At 42.0% G+C, this 18,313-nt stretch overlaps 1 protein-coding gene and 1 long non-coding RNA gene across 2 annotated transcripts in view; one reads left to right on the plus strand and one right to left on the minus strand.

The window, feature by feature from the left end:
* Positions 1-603: 603 nt before the first annotated feature.
* Positions 604-2,668, minus strand: LOC137463795 (uncharacterized). Its single transcript, XR_010993975.1, has 3 exons — positions 1,568-2,668; positions 1,376-1,473; positions 604-1,277 (listed from the first exon to the last, which is right to left on the minus strand). It is a non-coding gene; the product is annotated as an uncharacterized lncRNA (long non-coding RNA).
* A 7,713-nt stretch (positions 2,669-10,381) lies between these two features.
* XYLB (xylulokinase) overlaps positions 10,382-18,313 on the plus strand; it is an 82,664-nt gene continuing 74,732 nt past the window's right edge. Inside the window, 6 exon segments of the mRNA XM_068175188.1 lie at positions 10,382-10,661; positions 10,664-10,741; positions 13,063-13,145; positions 13,968-14,037; positions 15,844-15,924; positions 17,168-17,254. Coding sequence (XP_068031289.1) covers positions 10,530-10,661; positions 10,664-10,741; positions 13,063-13,145; positions 13,968-14,037; positions 15,844-15,924; positions 17,168-17,254 — 531 coding nt within the window. The 5' untranslated portion in view covers positions 10,382-10,529.

Consider the following 18,313-nt stretch of genomic DNA (forward strand, 5'->3'; position numbering starts at 1 on the left):
CTGGGCAACCTGTTCCAATTTCTCACCACCAAAGAATTTCTTCCTAATATCCAGCATAAACTTCCCCTCTATCAATTTGTACCCATTACTCCTTGTCCTGTCACTACAAATCCTGATGAAGGTCCTCTCTCCAGCTTCCCTGTAGGCTCCCTTCAGATACTGGAAGGTTGCAATGAGGTCTCCACACAACCTTCTCTTCACCAGGCAGGATGTTAAATCCTCTCTATAAAAATCAGTTGTGCTGCAACAGCTACATCTGTGTAGTTGAAATGGTTACATTTCCTTAGCGCACACAGGGTAGGAACAGGAAGATGTGTTGCACTCTGGTAAGGAAGGTGTGTTGCTACATGGTATCAGGAAACTGAGTAATAAATTCCAAGTTTTGTTTCCTAACAAAATAGTGGGGGTAGTTGGGAAGCAACAATATGTTCTTATAAAACAATATGTTCTTATAAGAAAAAGATGCCATTTACTAAGACCATTTAAACAAGAACAGAAATGAGCAGAGGTTGTATTCATTTATTTTAAAAGTTCTAAATATATTAAAGATTATGTAGTCATGATCTTCTGTAGCTAGTAAAAGTAGTAAACCCTTAGCAGGTTGATCTGTGTAACTAGGACTACTTTGCTATTTCAAGTTTTAGTCAAGGTTTTGACTAAGTTTTAGATATTACAGAATATCCTCATGGTGAGACATACAACCCAAGCCTCCTTGCAGCTTCAGAAATTCTGGGCCCTTTCCTATTTGGGAAAGGGTAAAAGTTCAGTTTGTTGCAGGCTGGCATGCATTTTGTAGCAGAAATCTGCTGATGTGCCCAAAGTGCTGCAGTGGGTGATTTCAGAGGAGGCTTTTGGCAGGAGCTGTAAATGTTGCAGCCGTTCTCTTTGCTGAGACTGTTCAACACGCTTGCACTTCCCAGCTGCCCGAGCTCCGACAGTTCACTTGCTCCTGCTGGTTCCTTGGGTTGCACATAAATGATTGACTGAATCAGGCTGAAATACTGCACATCTTGGGAATCCTCTTGGAAGTTCTGTGCCTGCAGGTGACAAGACTCGAGATATGCAGTGCACAGAGTTCTGGGAAGTCTCAGCAGTCTCATATGTGTAAGTCTGCTGTAGCTGACTTGTTAATAATTACTCCTGCCTTCCCAATATGCTTGTGTCTTACAGTTGTGTTGCCTACCTCAGCTGTAGTCCTTCCCTGCCTTAGCCAGGGAGAGAACAGTAAATACAATACCCTGTCAGACGCTGTGGATACTCTTGAAGCTGGCTTCTCTCTACCTCAGAAAAAGCACATGTCATGTTAGAATTGTTCTGATGTAGCATGGCTTTGTTAGATCTACTTTGATACTTTGCCTTCAGCAGTGACAAACACCTGGTGCTCTCTAGCAAGCAGTGCCTCAATTGCCTTGATCGTCCAGTGTTCTGAGTTGTTGTCACATGGAGTTTGCCTCTGGACCTTCAGGCAGTTGGCTTATACATTGGGACAGGAGATTTAATTAACCTCATTACAGTTTGAGCTGGCATTCAATACAAACATTATTAATGGTCATAAAAGTTACCCAACCTTTTTAAAATTCCAGTCACACTGTTTGACTCTCTGATGACCTCCTGTAAAAGTGACTTGTGCAGCCTGCCTGTGTGTGGCAGGAGGAATTACTGGGATAGCATCCTTAAACCAGAAACACAGGCTCTGTCTTCAGAGATGTGAGCTTCACTTCTCATTAGAAGAGCATTTAACATGTAATGAGTTTGTATCTGATGAGAAATTATTATTAATTATTTGTGCTGCACCCTTCCCTCAGGATCACAGAAAAGCCATCACACGTAGTCATGTGAATGGTTTATACAAGTCAGTCCCCTCCCAAGCAGTTCCACGGGTAAGCAACAAAACCACAAAGCAGGTAAAGGAGCCAGATGGCCAGTGAGACAAAGGGAATGGGTCCAGGTGGTACAGCAGAGAGGAGGAACTGCAAACAGGATTAGCTCAGCCAATCCCATATACACTGCAGTTTGCTTCTCAGGGAAAACTTGTGAACAGAGTCTGCATAGAATTGTTAAGGCTGGAAGAAACCTTTAAGATCAGCAAGTCAACCCAGCACCACCATGTTCACCATCAAACCATGTTCTCAGGTGCCATTCCCCAAGGGCATTGTAACCCTTTCCATGAAAAAATGTTCCTACAATCCAATCTGAACCTCTCCTGGTGCAAAGTGAGGCCATTTCCTCTCATTCTGCCACTTGGTACCCAGGAGAAGAGACCAACCCCCACCTGACTACGACCTCCTGTCAGGAGCTGTAGAGAGTGAGAAGGTCCCCCCTGAGCCTCTTTTTCTCCAGACTGAGCCCCCACAGCTCCATCAGCTGCCCCTCATCAGACTTCAGGCCCATTCCCAGCTCAGTTGCTCTTCTCTGGACACACTCCAGCAATGTCTTCCTTGTCGTGACCGGCCCAAAACTGCACACAGGAATTGAGATGTGATTGGATCAGTCTCTGGAGGTGTGTATGAGTTTGTGTGTGTGTGTGTTTGTGCGGGTCCACTTTGCCATCAAGGCATGTCTCTGTGTCTGTATATATACACACACACACATATATGTATACACACACGTGTGTGTTTTTTGTGAATAATTTGCAACCAGGATATGATTAATAAAATAAATTGCAGCTCTAATCTCCATGACATCAGAAAGTACATGAGGTTAATTGTGACTTTGATGTGTAGTGAGCTGATTTAGCTAATCCTTGTTATGCCACTGGGATAAACTTGAAAACAGATTACCCACAGGTTCTGTCCTCACATCATAGTGGAACAACTTCCTTTTAGATATTGCCTGTTTACTAATAAATAAAAATAACGTAGTGTGCATGATCATACATGCACACCACGTGATTTCTTTTTAAATCAGTCAATCAGTCTATAAATCGAGTTACCTGGAGCTCCAGAGCTGTGCACTTTCCCAGTATGCAGCAGGTGGCACTATTGGAGTGGCATGACTGTGTTTTCCTGAGACTTTCACGTTAGAGATCTCCATTGGGGTTGCTCTAGGTTGCAGAGGAGTATCAGCAGCCAAGACATTTTCTAGCACTGGCACATGTATCTCTGAACAGCATCACAGGTTCTGAAAATTTATTGCCATGATTAGGTTTGTGTCAAAACTTTTTCTTTTTTAATTGAACAAATTCCTGATCAAAACATCATCTGAGTGGTTTTCACTTGATTATCCACTGAAGTCTGAAGTGCCCTATTTCCCTTAAGTCTTTTCTTTGGTCACAATGGAACCAATTCTTAATTTCCTTGAGGCAAAAAAAAAAAAAAAAAAAAATTAAATTGAGACTGCTTCATAGTCCAAAAGCTGTGTCTTTTAGAACCTGAAGATGTTTACTGCCCTTGACCTTGGTTGCAAAATCTCATTTAAAAAGGTGCCACTAATTTTATCTCAAACTAATTAATTTGTGTGTAGTAAATTAGCTTTTTATTAAAAATTGTTTGGAGGACCTTTTAGGAATAATTGTTGATTTAAAGATAATTAAAAATGCTCATAATGGTTAACTGACTGAATGCACTTCCTGTAACACTGGGTTTTACTGCACACCTGAGACTAGAGGTATATTATTCATCATATTCGTGTGCTGAATTATAGACATGTTCAGCACTGTTCATGGAGGTTAAAAAGGCAGAATACAAATGTCTGTAGATTTTAACTGGCACTGAGAAGGAAAATCAAAGTTACTGTGATAATCCCCTTTCTCTAGCTTTCTATAGTGCTTTTAAAATTTTTATTGAAGTGCAGTCTTGAAGTGTAAGAAAGTGAGTATTTTATTGTTAGAAAATGTAATAGCACAAAGAAAGATAGAAACAAGGTGGCTGCTATTATTTGGATTTCAGGCAGTATTGGTAGAATCAATAGTAATTGTTTACTTCTTAGTGAGATTTTTGATAAGAGCACACACATTTCTATTGTTTGAAAGCATAACCTTAAAGCATGCCCCAGCTACGGCATGTTGTGAGTAGAGCACAGGACTTTCTGATGGTGCAAGATTATTTCTGGTGCTCTCTGTGTGTCCTTGCTAATGGGGTGAAGGATCCTATGATGCAAGTTTTCAAAATGATCTTGAGATGTTTCCTCTGATCTGATCTTTCCTGTGCTTTCAGACCTAAAGGGTTCAAGCATGTCAAAGGAAGGGACCAGCTGCCCTTCAGGTCCCTCTGCATGTTTGGTGAGCTTGGGTTGCATGTAGTCCCTCTTAACATTTCCTTGACAGGATTCTAAATACCCATTTTATTCCTTGTGTCTTTAGATAAATATAATTAGGTAGTGTGTATAGGTAGTCATGTACCAAATATCTCTGATCCTGCACTCTGCCTGGGTTTCTCTAAAGGCTTAAATCAAACACACCAAGTCAGCACTGAGGGTTTCATACCAAATATCTTGTGCTTTACATGCTTTTGTCAAGAAAGGTTAGACCAGCTGATCCTTGAGGTCCCTTCCAACCTGGTATCCTGTGATTCTATGATTTAGTACTCACTCATCTGGCTTTGCAGGTGTCAGGAGCTTGGTGCTATCCAGTCTCCTTTGCAGAACCACATTATTTAGTTTTTTTCTCTTTTTGTGGATGGCAAATATGGTCAAACAGAAGTTACTGTGTTCCTTCATGTCAAATTCAGTGCTGCTCTTGAGGAGCTAAATGCAGCAGATGTTCTGTATGTGTTTTTTTGTGCCTGACATAAGCAGCATTTAAAAATTTAAAAAAGTTTGTCTGTCTTGACTTGCTGGGGATTAAATAATATTCCTTTGGAGTGTTAGTTGCTACAAAAAGTAAACTAAAATGCTGAAAAGTGCTTTGTTAGAAAGCTGCTCCCTCTGTTGGTTGTCTCATTGATAGGACTGGAATCTCTCCTGGGCAAACAACCAGCCTCCAAACCTGAGGGTCAGGAACTGTTCATTTTATAACTCTGCTATCCCTGCCCACCAGGAACTCCTGAAATTCCCTTTTAGAAGTGACAATGTGCAGAGGCAAGTCTAAGAAGAAACGGAACATATTTACCAGTTAGAGATTTTAAACAAATTCACTTTTCACACCTTCCCTCACAGTTCCCCTGGCCCCCTTCTCTTCTGTTCCAAATACTTTTCTGACTGTTTCCTATCCATGGAGTTATGAAGGCTACAGGTCTGGGAGGTGACAACAGCCTGTGGTTATTTGTTCTCCCAGGAGACATAACAGGCATACAGGAATTCTGTGGGAATTTTAAGAGTTTAAAACAAATTGTATAAGCTATGTAACTTTTCCACCTAAAAATCTGCCTTGATTTTTCCAACTAAAAACTACAGGGTTTTGACTCACTCTTGATTGCAAGATTTTGGGTCAATCCTGGATGGTGCTGAAAAGAGCAAGGTTTGTCCCTTATTAGTGTCCAATTCAGGAATTGTTTGAATAGGAATGAGTTTATCTTTGATTGCTTTTAATCAATGAGATGTACTTATCTGTAAGTGAAGTTTGATAAGAATCAAGTACAGCGTGAAAGAACTGGTTAATGTGTTGTTAATGAAAAGTTTTATCTGGATGACACCATCTTGCTTCTGAGATATTTGCTTTTGAGCACTAGAACACAAACCACTTTGGTATTCATCTTCAAGAAAATCTGCTGGGTGCATAAGTTAGCTTTAATAAGCCTTGCAAATAGCTGTAGTTAGGATAGTGCTCCAAAGAGGATGGTTAAGTACTGTTTCTATTGTGAGAATGAACATGGACTTGAAGTCTGTGCAGAGGAAGAAAGTGTCCTAAAAATGATTTGTTATTCAGAAACATCCTTCATTTCCATGCAGAAATCTCATGAGGACTTTGTACTGCACTTCATAATCACTGGTAGCCTAATTGAGTCAAGGAAATTACAACTGTAAAGCTAGAGTATATAAACTAGAGTATATAAAACCAGATAAAACTCCACAGCGCCTGATTCAGTACCCACTGAAGTCAAAACATCTTCTGCTGGTTTCAATAGAAGTGAAATTGGAGGATTTTATGTACATGATCAAATAAAAGCTGCGAACTGACCAATACCCACAAAAATGATGGTATAGTTGAGATTGTGTAGTTGAGCCATCATTTAAACTCTTTTCTTGTACCCATTATTTGTGTGCTTGTGTGTGCTTTTGTATGGAGTCCTGCACCAATTCCTCATGAGTTCTCTGTAAAGGGCCTTAACTGGTTAATGCAGTACCACACCTGGCATATTGAATATGCACATCTCAAAAAATTAACTCAGCCAGTAAGTTTGTGGAGTAATTACTGTACTTAAATAATCTACATTTTTAGTGTCTATGCAACAACTGTGCTTTGGGCTTCCTCTTGTGGAACTCATTCACAGGGATCTCGCTGGATCTTTGTATGTGCCTTTATGGAATCACAGGGTGGGTCAGGTTGGAAGGGACCACAGTGGGTCATCTGGGCCAACATCCCTGGTCAGGGGTTGTCCTAGGGCACATTGCATAGAATTGTGTTCAGATGGTCCTGGAATGTCTCCAGTGAGGGAGACGCCACAGCTCCACAACCACGCCGGGCAGCCAGCACAGCAGCAAAGTTCTTCCTCACACTCACGTGCTCACGGCACAGTCAGTACAAAAACAGCCACCTCAATCCATTTAAACATCACATTCTTATTCTCACAGAGTGAAGATTTTCCACTGCATTTGGAGGTATGGACAAACATAGTGGTTACCACAAGATCATGTGCAAAAATAACTTCAACAGATAAGCACATATTTAGGGAAAGAAAAACACTTTTGGTATTATAATGCCATCTCAATAAAAAGAACAGAAACTTCATCTTTTAATTTCTGGTACTGTGGTATTTGATATTTTCAGTACTTGGTTAAACATTGCTGGAGATTTTGTGATAAGAGTACTTACAATGCCAAGTAGAAAGGGAACGGCCTTTAGGGCACTGCCATTGTTCAGATATTGTTCTAGCAGGTAGGTCCGGTGCTCAGGCTGAGACTATTTCTTTTTTTAAGGTGATGTATTAATGTGTTACTGTTGTGTTACTTGGAGCTTAACACCGTAAACATCTCCTCCCTCATTAGCAGCAGTGCACGTGACCAAGGTTACTTGGCAAAAAGGTTGGATTGCATCTGACCCAGCTTACTATTTTTAATGTTTCTGAGGCTAATTAAAGAGCTACAAGATTTCTTACTGGGTAAAGAAAAATTGTGCCGGCAGGCTTAACAATGCTTGTACTAACAGGGGCTGCTGTGGTTTATTGCATGTTTGTAACTTAAGACTTTATTTGCAGTGACTCTTACCTGTCCCACTGCTTCTGCTGGGCCCACCTATGCAATGTGGAATACCTGCTTGGGCCTTAGAAACACTTGGCTGCCTGCTACTTAAAATAACTAGTTAGGTGTCCAAAATCTACTTCTGGGAGCAGGAGGATTGTTAGCTTTGTAGTTGCCCATGGGTTTCCTGTGGGGGTGTCAGTCCTTCCACATCCCATTAAATTATGTAGCTGGTATAAATCAGGTTAGCTGGACTGCTGTCAATACAGTCACCCTAATTTAGAGCAAAGGTCTGGTCTATCTGCTCTCTAGCTTGGCATGTCTCAGATGATGTGATGATAATGAAGCCTGGAATTTAAGCTATCATGGTTTTCGAAGGAGTTCCCCTGTGCAAAGCTGAAGAGGGCCGTTAAATCTAAGTTCACATCAGGGCACAGCTGAGATCAGAGGCAGGTTTTGGTACTGGAAGTGAGAATAAAAAATGAAAAATCTCAGTATGTAGGAATGTGGAATACAGTTAATTTACATTTTGCAATGAATTGATATAAATGTGCAGTTGCAGTTAAGTGACGGTGAGGTAAGAAAAAATAGCTTTAATTGGCATCCTAGCTGTAACTTCTCTAAACAGCCAGGGGCCTAGGAAAGCATGGAAGTATTGCTTCTCCATCAGGTCAGAAACTAGTTAATAGGAAAAGGGGAATATACTTGCTTTTCCCTTTACTCTGCTCCATGTGTCTTGAGTGATTAATCTGTGCTTTGCCTCGAGCTGTTTATCTGCAGTGGTGACATTTCAATTATAAACGGCATTTTGTCCATCCCCTCTGGAAATTCTGGATTTGTCAGTGCTAAAAGCTCACCAGTACATGAATGCAACTTCACTGATAAATGCACAGCTAAACCTTCTTTGCTTTCAGGAAACATTTTTGGAGACTATGGCAGTATCTCTAAGCATGAATTTGAGTCCAGAAAGAACAGCAGCCATGCACATTCCATACTCAAACAATAAATTTGAGACAACACTGCCTTGATGAAAAGATGGGCAACAGCGTAACTGGGTGAGGCATTGACTCCACAAACATCCTTCATTTCTTTTGAGAAACATGAACAGTGAAAGTAGCAACAATAACATTTCCACTTTGTCCTTCAGTGGATTCTCTTCCTGGCTTGACTTGGCTCTTTATTCCTAATTAAGGAGATTGATAATACAAGGGAGGTTATTCCAGTCCCAGCTTTTCTGTGCTGTTTAAGTCAAGTAATTTCTTGTTTTTTGAGAGTATTCTGACCTGATTGCTGAAGAATACAACTGATTCTTACATCCTCACAAGATTTCTTTTTTTTAATTTATAAACTCTGGTTCCCTTTCTGCTAGCCAATACCTCCTTAAAAAAATTAAAATCTACTAATTTCTCCTTTTCAGAAGTCATTCATCTTTCTTACATTCAGACTTACAGACTTCCATTTCTTGTTGTTTTTATCAAATCTTTTAAAATTGCAGTGCTTCAAGCCTCAGCCTTTGACTCTGTCATTGTTTACAGGGACTGTGCAGCCAATGAAAGGGCTGAGCAAACCTCTCCTCTCTGGCTCACCAGCCACATTCTGCATTAATAAAAAACCCAGCCTCTGTGTGTTATTTGATCCTTTGTTTTCTGGTATAAATTACACCGAGGAAACAGTTCTTGGTAACATTTCAAAAACATTATTTCCTTCACAGCCTCTGGTTAAGTGAGACCTTTCTTCAGGACAGGTTAATCCAGCATGAGCTCTTCAGGAGCAGGCAAATTCCACCACTTCCTGGTGGCCATTGTTCTAAAGGTTGTTCTTTATAACAATAACTAGAAATACTGAAAGTATAAACCTGTGGGTGTTAAGGCTTTGAGAAATCACTGGATATATTTTTAAATGCTCAGTCTATGACAAAATTTCATAGTATTTTATAGTTAGAATATTCTGAGTTGGAAGAGACTCACATGGATCATCAAGTCCAACTCTTACCTGAATGGCCCATACAGGGATCAAAGCCACAACCTTGGCATCATTGGCACCATGCCCTGACCAGCTGAACTAACTCAAATTAAGTGTTGTACTGTAAAAATAGTTTAAGATCCTGAGCATGCAAAACATATTTGACTTCATTAAGGCTCTGCTGAGATACTGCCTTGATTGCAGAATGGAAGTGTATTTTAGATGAGTCTTCTTTTGATTAAGGACACTTTTCTTGTCACAGGCAGATAATGCAAACCCCTAAAACCTTCCCAACCCTCCCAAGTGAAAAAAGGGAAACTAGAAAACAATAATTCAGCCAAAGTAACAATAGTGGGGTTTTTAATGGAATGCTGTGTGTGTTTGTGCTGATTGGAGTGTGATACCACAACAGGGCTCTGGGATAATAATTGCAGTAACAGGTTATTAAAATTTAATTAATTCTTTGTGTCTGTTTAATTAATTCTTTGGTTGCTCATTTTGATTTAGTTTCGGACCCTGGGTGGCTCCTGCATGGCAGCTCTGGTGTTCTCTCACTGGCCTGGGTGCTGGCCCTGGGGATCCCTGTGTATGGGTGCTGGTTATCCATGCTCAGCTGCCCCATGCACCACCCTGGCACAGTGTGACCCACCATCACATCATCCCACCGTCCCGTCATCCTGATCCCAAGTCCCTCAAGATTTGAACAAGGGTCTGTGCCAAACTTTGCAGGTGTTTTTTTTTTTTTTTTTTTTTTTTTTTTAGTTGCTAACCAGTAGCGGACAGTTAGGATTAAGCAACTGCATTGTGAATTCCGTACGCTTGGCTAATCTGTTGTTTTAAGGAAAAGGGAAGACAGTCCCAAGATGAATGGGCTGGACAAGAGCCACCAAGAGTGAATTCAGCAGAACTGAGCAGTAACTGGGGGAAAAGTGATTACAGCATTAAGTAATCTCGACCATCAGCTCGTGGACCAACTACTCAAAACGGACTCAAATGCGGGACAAGTCATGTAGGTTGCAACCAATAAAAGCTGACGCCTTTGTTATAATGTACGAACAGTGTAAAGCTTTGATGACCTGCTCGCCAGCCTTTTGTGGGTTACCACCCAGCTCCCTGCTATGCGCAGTCTGGAATGAAGGGACAGCATCACCTCGCCCCGGTGTGTGAATCGGGGCTACGCAGAGAGGAACGAGCCCGTGTTCGGGACAATCCCACCGCAGCATCACCCCACCACGGCCTCGATCCACCACCTCATCACCCCCCGAGCTCTGCCCGGCTCCTCCGTGCGAGGGATGGAGCGCTCGTCGCGCTCCCTGCCCCCTGAGCACTCATTAACCGCGGTGCTGCCGCTCCGCGGGGCCGGGCCGGCGGCTCCTGCCCGGGGAGGCCGGGCCAGCAGAGCCGCCCCCTTCCCGGTGCCTGCCCCGCTCCCGGCGGAGGACCGGGGCCGTGCCGTGCCATGGCCGCTCCCTGCTACCTGGGCTGGGATTTCAGCACGCAGCAGGTACCGCGCCGCCTCCCCCGCCCCTGCCCTGCCCTCCCGTCCCTCGGCCGGCGGCGGGGCCGGGGCTGCCCCGGCTGCTGCGGGGCTGCGCTGCCCGGGACGGCTCCGAACGCGGGCCCGGGCTGCGGGCAGCGGGGGCTGCCCCGGAGGGATGCGGGGGATGAAATCAGCGCTCCCCGCCGCCACCGCGGCCGCCGAGCCAGATCGGGGCCAGGCCTTCCCTCTGTCGCCGCTTCCGTCCCCTCCCCGCGCCTTCCGTCCCCGCTCTCGTCCTTCCCCAGGCGGGTTTGGTTTGCCCTGCGGGGCTGCTCGCGGTCCCCGGGCCCGGCCGGGGCTGCGGGGAGCGGGGCGGTGCTCCCTGCCCGGGGCTCGCACCCGCTGCAGCCCGACACGGCTGATGCCAAATTATTCACGGAATCACACAGTCCTTAGGGCTGGGCTGCCCCGAGAGGTTGTGGAGACTCCGTCACTGGAGACAGTCAATAGATGTCTACACGGCATCGTGCGCAATGTGCTTATGGACGAACCTCCTAAAGCAGGGAGGTTGGACCGGATGATCCACTATGGTCCCTCCAGCCTGACCGATTCTGTGAGTCTGTGGATGGGACCTCTGGAGATCATCCAGTTCAAACCTCCTGCCAAGACAGAGTCACCCGGGCAAAGGAATATATCCAGGTGGGTTTGGAATGTCTCCAGAGAGGGAGAATCCATGTCCTCCCTGAGCATCCTGTTCCAGTGCTTGGCCACAGTCAATGCAACAAAGTTCTTCCTCATTTTGAAGCAGAACTTCCTGTGTTTTAGCTTATGGCCGTGATAATTCCGAGTGATTTGTGTGTTTTAAGATGTCCATGGCCTGCATACAGTGCATGTACCTGGTTGTTCTCATATCCCCTTCACCTTCATCCCTTTGTGTTTGCCCCATCTGAAGCAATGTGTTGTATGTCCGAATGTGTCCTGTTTCCCCATCCTGCTAGGGATGGGTTAAGTCCTGGAGGAGTGCTGTGGTCCTTTATATGCAGGCTGCATGTAGACCCCTCTGCCTGCTGCTGTAGGAGCTGGGATTTGCACCCAAACCCAGCTTCCCAGTGTCTTTGTATGAATCAAAACTCTGAACCTCGATGTTCTGGTTTCCGCTTGAAATTCTGATTTGTCGGCACAGTCGGGTGTTGCTGCACTGCAAATAGAAACTCTGCCCAAGTCGTGCAGAGGCCTGAACACGTTAAAAATAGGTGTTTGAGCATAAATCACCATTATGGTTGTGCTGAAGTTTGGGAGCTTGAAAAGACACATCCAGGTTAGGTTGATCAAGTGTTTTTATGGGGACATGCTGCAAGCAGAGAGCCAATTAAGCTGCAGTGGGTCAGAGCCATTTTTAAGCTAGTGCAGGTTGGTAATGAGTTGTGCCAGGGCATAGATAATGGCTCTACACTACTATGGTAAAAATGGGGATGGCCTTGTTATTTGAATGCAGGTCCTTGAGATGACAGTCTTCGTAGTTTTTTTTTTTTTTTTTTTTTTTAATCGGTTCCTTTAGCAGCAGTTTGCGCTCTCCCCCAGGTTGAAATGGGCACAGAATGTGAGCTTCCTTCTTGCTTTTCTTCTCAGCTCTTACTGTCTTTCTTCAGAACTAGGTGAACTTAAGTGAAGATAGATGAGGAAAGGTTGCAGTACCCTTCTAATTCGTGCTTACAAGAAGGCTCAGCTTTATGGAGTTGGGGATGTTGCTTTCTAATTCGTGCTTACAAGAAGGCTCAGCTTTATGGAGTTGGGGATGTTGCTTTCTGTTGCTGTAGCTCAAAATACACTTATGTCCTCTGAGCATTGCCAAATGGGCAGAGTTTGATTTGCTCACCATCTGGGGAGCAGGAAAGGTGCTCAAGGTACCCTAAAGGGTCTGTGAGGTTCCTTGGTAAGATGAGGCAAAAAAAAGTAGGTGACAAAAAAAGAAGGTGTATGACATCTTTAGTCTAAGATACTGTATTCTTTGGAGGAATTGGAAAACCTGGCTACTGTGATGCAAGCTATGAACCTGGTAACATGTTTGCTGTTCTTTAGCACATGCCTGTAGCCCGGTCTTGTGCATTACAGGAGAAAGAAAACACAAACAAAGAAACCCACATGTTGCCGAATAGGTAACATTCTGGAAATTCACATAATAACTTGTTTAATGTAAAATTATGCCCTACTTTCAATGAGTTGTATGGATTGGGGTGATTTTTTTTTTTTCATTTTATCTGTGGGAATTAAATTATTATAAATGAGTTGTCAGTGCTATTCAATTATTGCTAGATTTTGTTAACTTCCTGTTTTATATCTTGTAGTTGAAAGTCATTGCTATTGATGAACAGCTGAGGGTCATTTATGAGGATAATGTTCATTTTGATAAGGACCTTCCGGAATTTAAGTAAGGCTTTTTCTATTTTATATTTTACTTGGATAATGTAATTTAAAGCTTTGGAGATTGGGGTGAGGGGACTGTTGCCCTATTTGATATTTATGGAGGCATAGAAAAAACCATGCCACGTTCATGTTTCCCACTCTGCAAGGGTAGTATATGCTCTTGCCTTCCTTGAATGTAAATATAACAAGAGCTCCCAACAGGAGATAAATTAAGAAAATATACCCCAAAATATTACCTATAAATAAACCATTCTTTTTCTTTTGGCATTTCAGACTTGTGGACATGACTGGGTGGGATGCTCTCAGAACAGCATGTAAATTGCATGAGGGGAACATCTAAAAGACATTTGGAGAGAAATTCAGTTGTTAAGATGTAGGATGACAGTATTTGCTGACTTAAACAATAGACTAGAATTGACAAGTGTCATCCTCCAGTCACAAGTTTCAGTAAAACACATTTATTTACTTGATGGTTTAAGTTTAACAGCAGAATTGAACTTCATCTTTGAGGTTCAAGTCACTAATTGTGACAGAAATAATTATGAATCACATGCAGCCAATGAGCAATATCAGCAATGGATTCTAGCACAGATCTTACTTCAGGATCAGGGCCTTTCCTTGAAAATCACTTATTTTACAATTGTGTCAAACATGTCATTTCCTAGGAGGTGGCTTTTACTTTTTTCATGTTTCAAACTCCAGCCCTTGCTCTTAATATAAAAGCATTGCAAAATCTCTTTGTTCATTAATAAACTTGAAGAACTCTGCTTGTCAGGGAAAAAAAAAAATACTGAATTTATCAAGAGAAAATCCTGTTTTTCTGTAGGACTCAAGGAGGTGTCTCCATTCACAGTGACAGACTGACAGTCACTTCACCAGTGCTTATGTGGGTCAAGGTATGAACAAACTTTTTTATGGATCAACTTTTTCCTTGCTGCTACAGAAATGAAAGTTCATTGTGAGCGATAGTGGAACCCATCACTCAAATCAACATAGTTCTTTTGCTTACATTCTGTTTTCTTTGAAGTGTTGTTCTGTGTCTTTGGTATGCAAATAGTAATGCTATCAACAAACATAGTAGAAATTGCTAACATTTTGATGGGTTTTTTTGTTTGTTTCTTCACTCTCTGCTATTACAGCATTCTGTGTGTGAGAAATTCCTTCCTCTCTTTCCTTCATTTGAAAGAAAGACTCTTTTTTGCCCCCTCATACACAAATGGGGCAGCTGTCACTTTGCTTTGCTTAAATCTGTGTTTTTGTAGCATCCATATTACTTAAACTATTTAATTTAGAATAAGCTCTGCTTACCAATTGCAACTGGTAAGTGGTGAAAGGGCAATTTATTCACTGGTTCCCAGTAACTTTGACTGATGTTTATTTTGAAGTACAATTTTTTTTTTTATTATTATTTTAAAATAAGGCCTTTCTTACTTCTGTGCAGATTCTGCAATACTTACATGTAGGCACAGAGTTTGTGGAAATTGGGAGTGGGGCTGGGCCCAGCCTCATCCCCAGTGGGCACAGCTGTGAGAAGCAGGTGAGCAGCACTGACAGCAATGAGCCATGGAGTGCCCAGGTGCACTGAGCAACCACCAAAGGGAGCAGAGGGCACACAGGTGCAATGCATCAACATGAGGGGATAAAAGGTTGGACTAAAGAGCAAGAAGGGCAGATGCTTGCAGCCTTCTGAAGTGGGAGGATGCTGTGCTGGATGGGCAGATAGCTGAAGCCTTCTGGTGAGGGAAAGTGCTGCTGTGTATGGACAAATGCTTAAAGCCTTCTGGAATTGTGTGGTGATGCTCTGTGTGTTGTGGCTGTCTCAGCTGTGGCACGTGCTGTGATACTTACATGGTACTCTGTAAGTAAGTACATGATACTTACGTAAGGATACGAGGGATTTGGGTAGTTAAAATATTAGAAAGGTCGCAAAACCCCCCTGGTGATCCCCAGTAGCTGACAAAGGTTTGGTAAGTTTGCTTGCAGTTGGTTTTTGAGCCATAATGAAGAGGCTGGTGTAATTATTAAATCAATAATATGGTTATGTAGGTATATATGATGTTTCTTTGGAAGTCTTGCAGTGGTCCATTTTTCAAGAGAGTTTGGGAAATGCTGATCTAAATTAAACTATTTAAGGCTCTATTAATTTTTGGTTTTAAATTTCAGGAAAATATGCTAAGAACAAAATTTGCCTAGGTGCTTGAAGTGCTAAAATCACTTGAATTATCCTTCTGCTAAAGAATCTGTGAATTTGTTGACACTGGGGGAAATGGTATTGAGGATATCTAAATGTCTTGTAGGATGGGGTGCAGGGTGTACCATATTAAGATTTCATAGAATTTCAAAAGTAAGGACAGAAAAGATAATCTTGCTTTGAGTCTAGGACTCTTAAAGTGCTTTTTAATGAACAGGAATTCTTTAAATTTTGCCTCTTATTTAGGATTCAAAGAATGGGTCTTTGTGATTCAGCTTCTTTAAAGATCTTATTTTTCCCCTGTGTGACACAAGTTTTCTTTTGTGGACTCTCACTTAATAAATTAATTTATGCAGATTTTTGAAAAGTCCATAGTCATTAACTAATTTTTCATTATCTGCCTATGAACTCTTATCCGTGATGGCATGAATTTACTGTTTAATTCCAGATTGTGAGTATGCATAATTTGATAGCTCATTACTGTCGTTCTTGATTCTGTTTGTTGTTGCAGGCTCTGGATATGATCTTGGAAAAGATGAAGTCTTCAGGCTTTAACTTCTCTCAAGTCAGAGCTATGTCTGGTGCTGGCCAGGTAGGTTTAAACAAAAAAGTTCAGTTTTACTGTATTCCTTTGAAGGAGACTAAGGTTGAGCGATAAATTTAAACAGTTGTATGGCAGAAGACTGTAATAGCATAAAATAAGATCTAAACTTCTACATAAGCATCCACAGGCATCCCTCAGGGAAGCTGGACACCTGAAGCATACGGAGCAATCACTAGAAGATGGTGGGAGTGGAGGATGAGGTTTGCAGTGCAGTTGTTTAGATCAGCATAGTGCAGAAGTGCTTGGCTTCACGGTGTTTTAATTCTTTGTTCGTTTTGAATTTCAGCAGATCCAGGTACTTGTGGAAAATGGGGTAGGAAAAACAGCAAGGAGCTCAGCTTGCTAAAAGCACAGTAGCATCCCACTGAGCAGTTTTTTGTTGGCTTGGACAGGGATCTGCACAGAAACAACAAAACCCAAATGATACAGAAAGGGCAAAAATGCTGCTGTGATTTAGCCTGTAGTGCATAATGCCTTTTTAAAAAAAAATTTGTAAAAACCCCCCTGACATTTAATCAGTTAGCCAGTCTCCTCCTTGTACTCCAATGAATCAACAGAGGCTTTTATAACTTTTCACAGATGATATTCAGGGTGAGGACAGCACCAAAGCAATAGCTAATTCTGACATGTGAGGTTTAGGTTATTCATCTTGATGTATCTGGGACTAATTAATCAAAACCCTTGCTTTTATCTCCATGTTTCATTGATTGCAGTTGAAAGTCTGAGCAAAGTGTCTGAAAATCAGAGCTGGTATCAAGGCTCTGTTATGAATTCTTCAGTGGAGCACAAGTTGGAGACTGCCCAGTAACTCCACCTTACTCAAGTGAGAAAAGGGAGTGATTTCCAGAGTGCCCATACTCCCTTTATTTTGCCCCCTCCAGCAAGGGGGACAGGCTTGTAACTGATGATCAGGGGGCTGTGCTGAAATAGCACAGAACTAAATCTTGACTGTGGAGCCCTGACTACAGCTCAAAGAGCCCTCAAATAAATATCTAATGCCATTAGCAATATGATAAATGTTCCCTACTAGAAAATTCTGTAATTCCAAACAGCGTTCTGATTTAGTGTCCGCTTTGCTCTGTCTTAAATAATATGAGACCCTTGATTTGAAATGGACCATTTTTGGTCCTGGTTTGGGGAGAGTTCTTTTGTTCCTTTGAATGTAAGATCAGGATAGGAACTTTGAAGCTTGGGAGGGCATCTCCAACTCCTGCTTCTGTATTTCTTACAGCAACATGGGAGTGTGTACTGGAAAAAAGGAAGCATCCAGATTTTAAAGAATGCATCAGCTGAACTGCCTTTACATCAATCACTAAAGGTAAGGTGTACAAAGGCTCTGAAGGGAGGGCTACACTGTCCTTTTTCTGGTCTGTACACTTTGCTTTTCTTCCTCTTTTTGGCTGGGCTGCAAGCTCCTGCAGCATGAGTGAAATGTAGTAGTTATTCCTTCTGTTGCAGGACTTTTGACATTTCATGTTCTCCTGAGTGATAGTGTGTTCTGCTTTAAAAGCTTACAGGTGCCAGTGGGTGTCCCAGAATCTTTCTGTTTCAGAGTAACAGCCTCTTTGTTCTTCTAGAAAATGTAATATTTTTGTAAACAATCTGTAAATATTTTGGTTTTAATATATTTATATTAACAAAAAAATATGGTGAAAAGGACTGCTGTACCTGAGTTTCCTTGCATGATTTGCAAGTGATTTCATAAAGAAATATATCTATTTAATAAGATCAGTTTATACTTGCCTCCAAAAATATGTGTCACATTGTGTGGACTTAAAATCCTAAACAAGTACCTTGTTGAACTCAACATTTTTTGTGTGTGATTGGTGAGCTTTGAACATGGACTTGACAAGCTTTTATTTAAAAAGAAAAATTGGGAGGACTCAGCTTTCCTCTGGAAGACCCTTCTTCCCTTACTTCAGTGTCAGAAAGGACAGAAATATGTTGAAATTTTGTGTTAAATATGCTAAATCATTAGTTTTGTAACTGTCTCATCTGTGCAAAACTCATGGAAATGGCATTGAAATACAGGAATAAATGGTGTATTAAGCCACAGTTGTATTTCCAGGTGGTTATACCATGTATTAAGGAGAGATATGTTAGCAGGGCTGTGGGAAGATAATCTGATGGTTTGCAGGGGGGTTCTGAAAGGGGCTGAGGTTTTGGCTACCAGAGGATGTGCTGCAGGGTCTGTGAAGGGACAGCACAAAAAAGAGTGTTGCTTCCATCTGATGCAAAGTTTGGGTTGAACTTTTCATCACTGGCCAACATTCTACCCAATATCTACTTTCTGGAATTGCTGAGAGAAGGGCAGAAGGCGGGTCAGAGAACTGAGCTGTGAGCTGATTCCTATGGCTGCTGTATTTCTATTACTCCA

This window comes from Anomalospiza imberbis, chromosome 1 (assembly GCF_031753505.1).
Source record: "Anomalospiza imberbis isolate Cuckoo-Finch-1a 21T00152 chromosome 1, ASM3175350v1, whole genome shotgun sequence".
NCBI classification, from domain to species: domain Eukaryota; kingdom Metazoa; phylum Chordata; class Aves; order Passeriformes; family Viduidae; genus Anomalospiza; species Anomalospiza imberbis.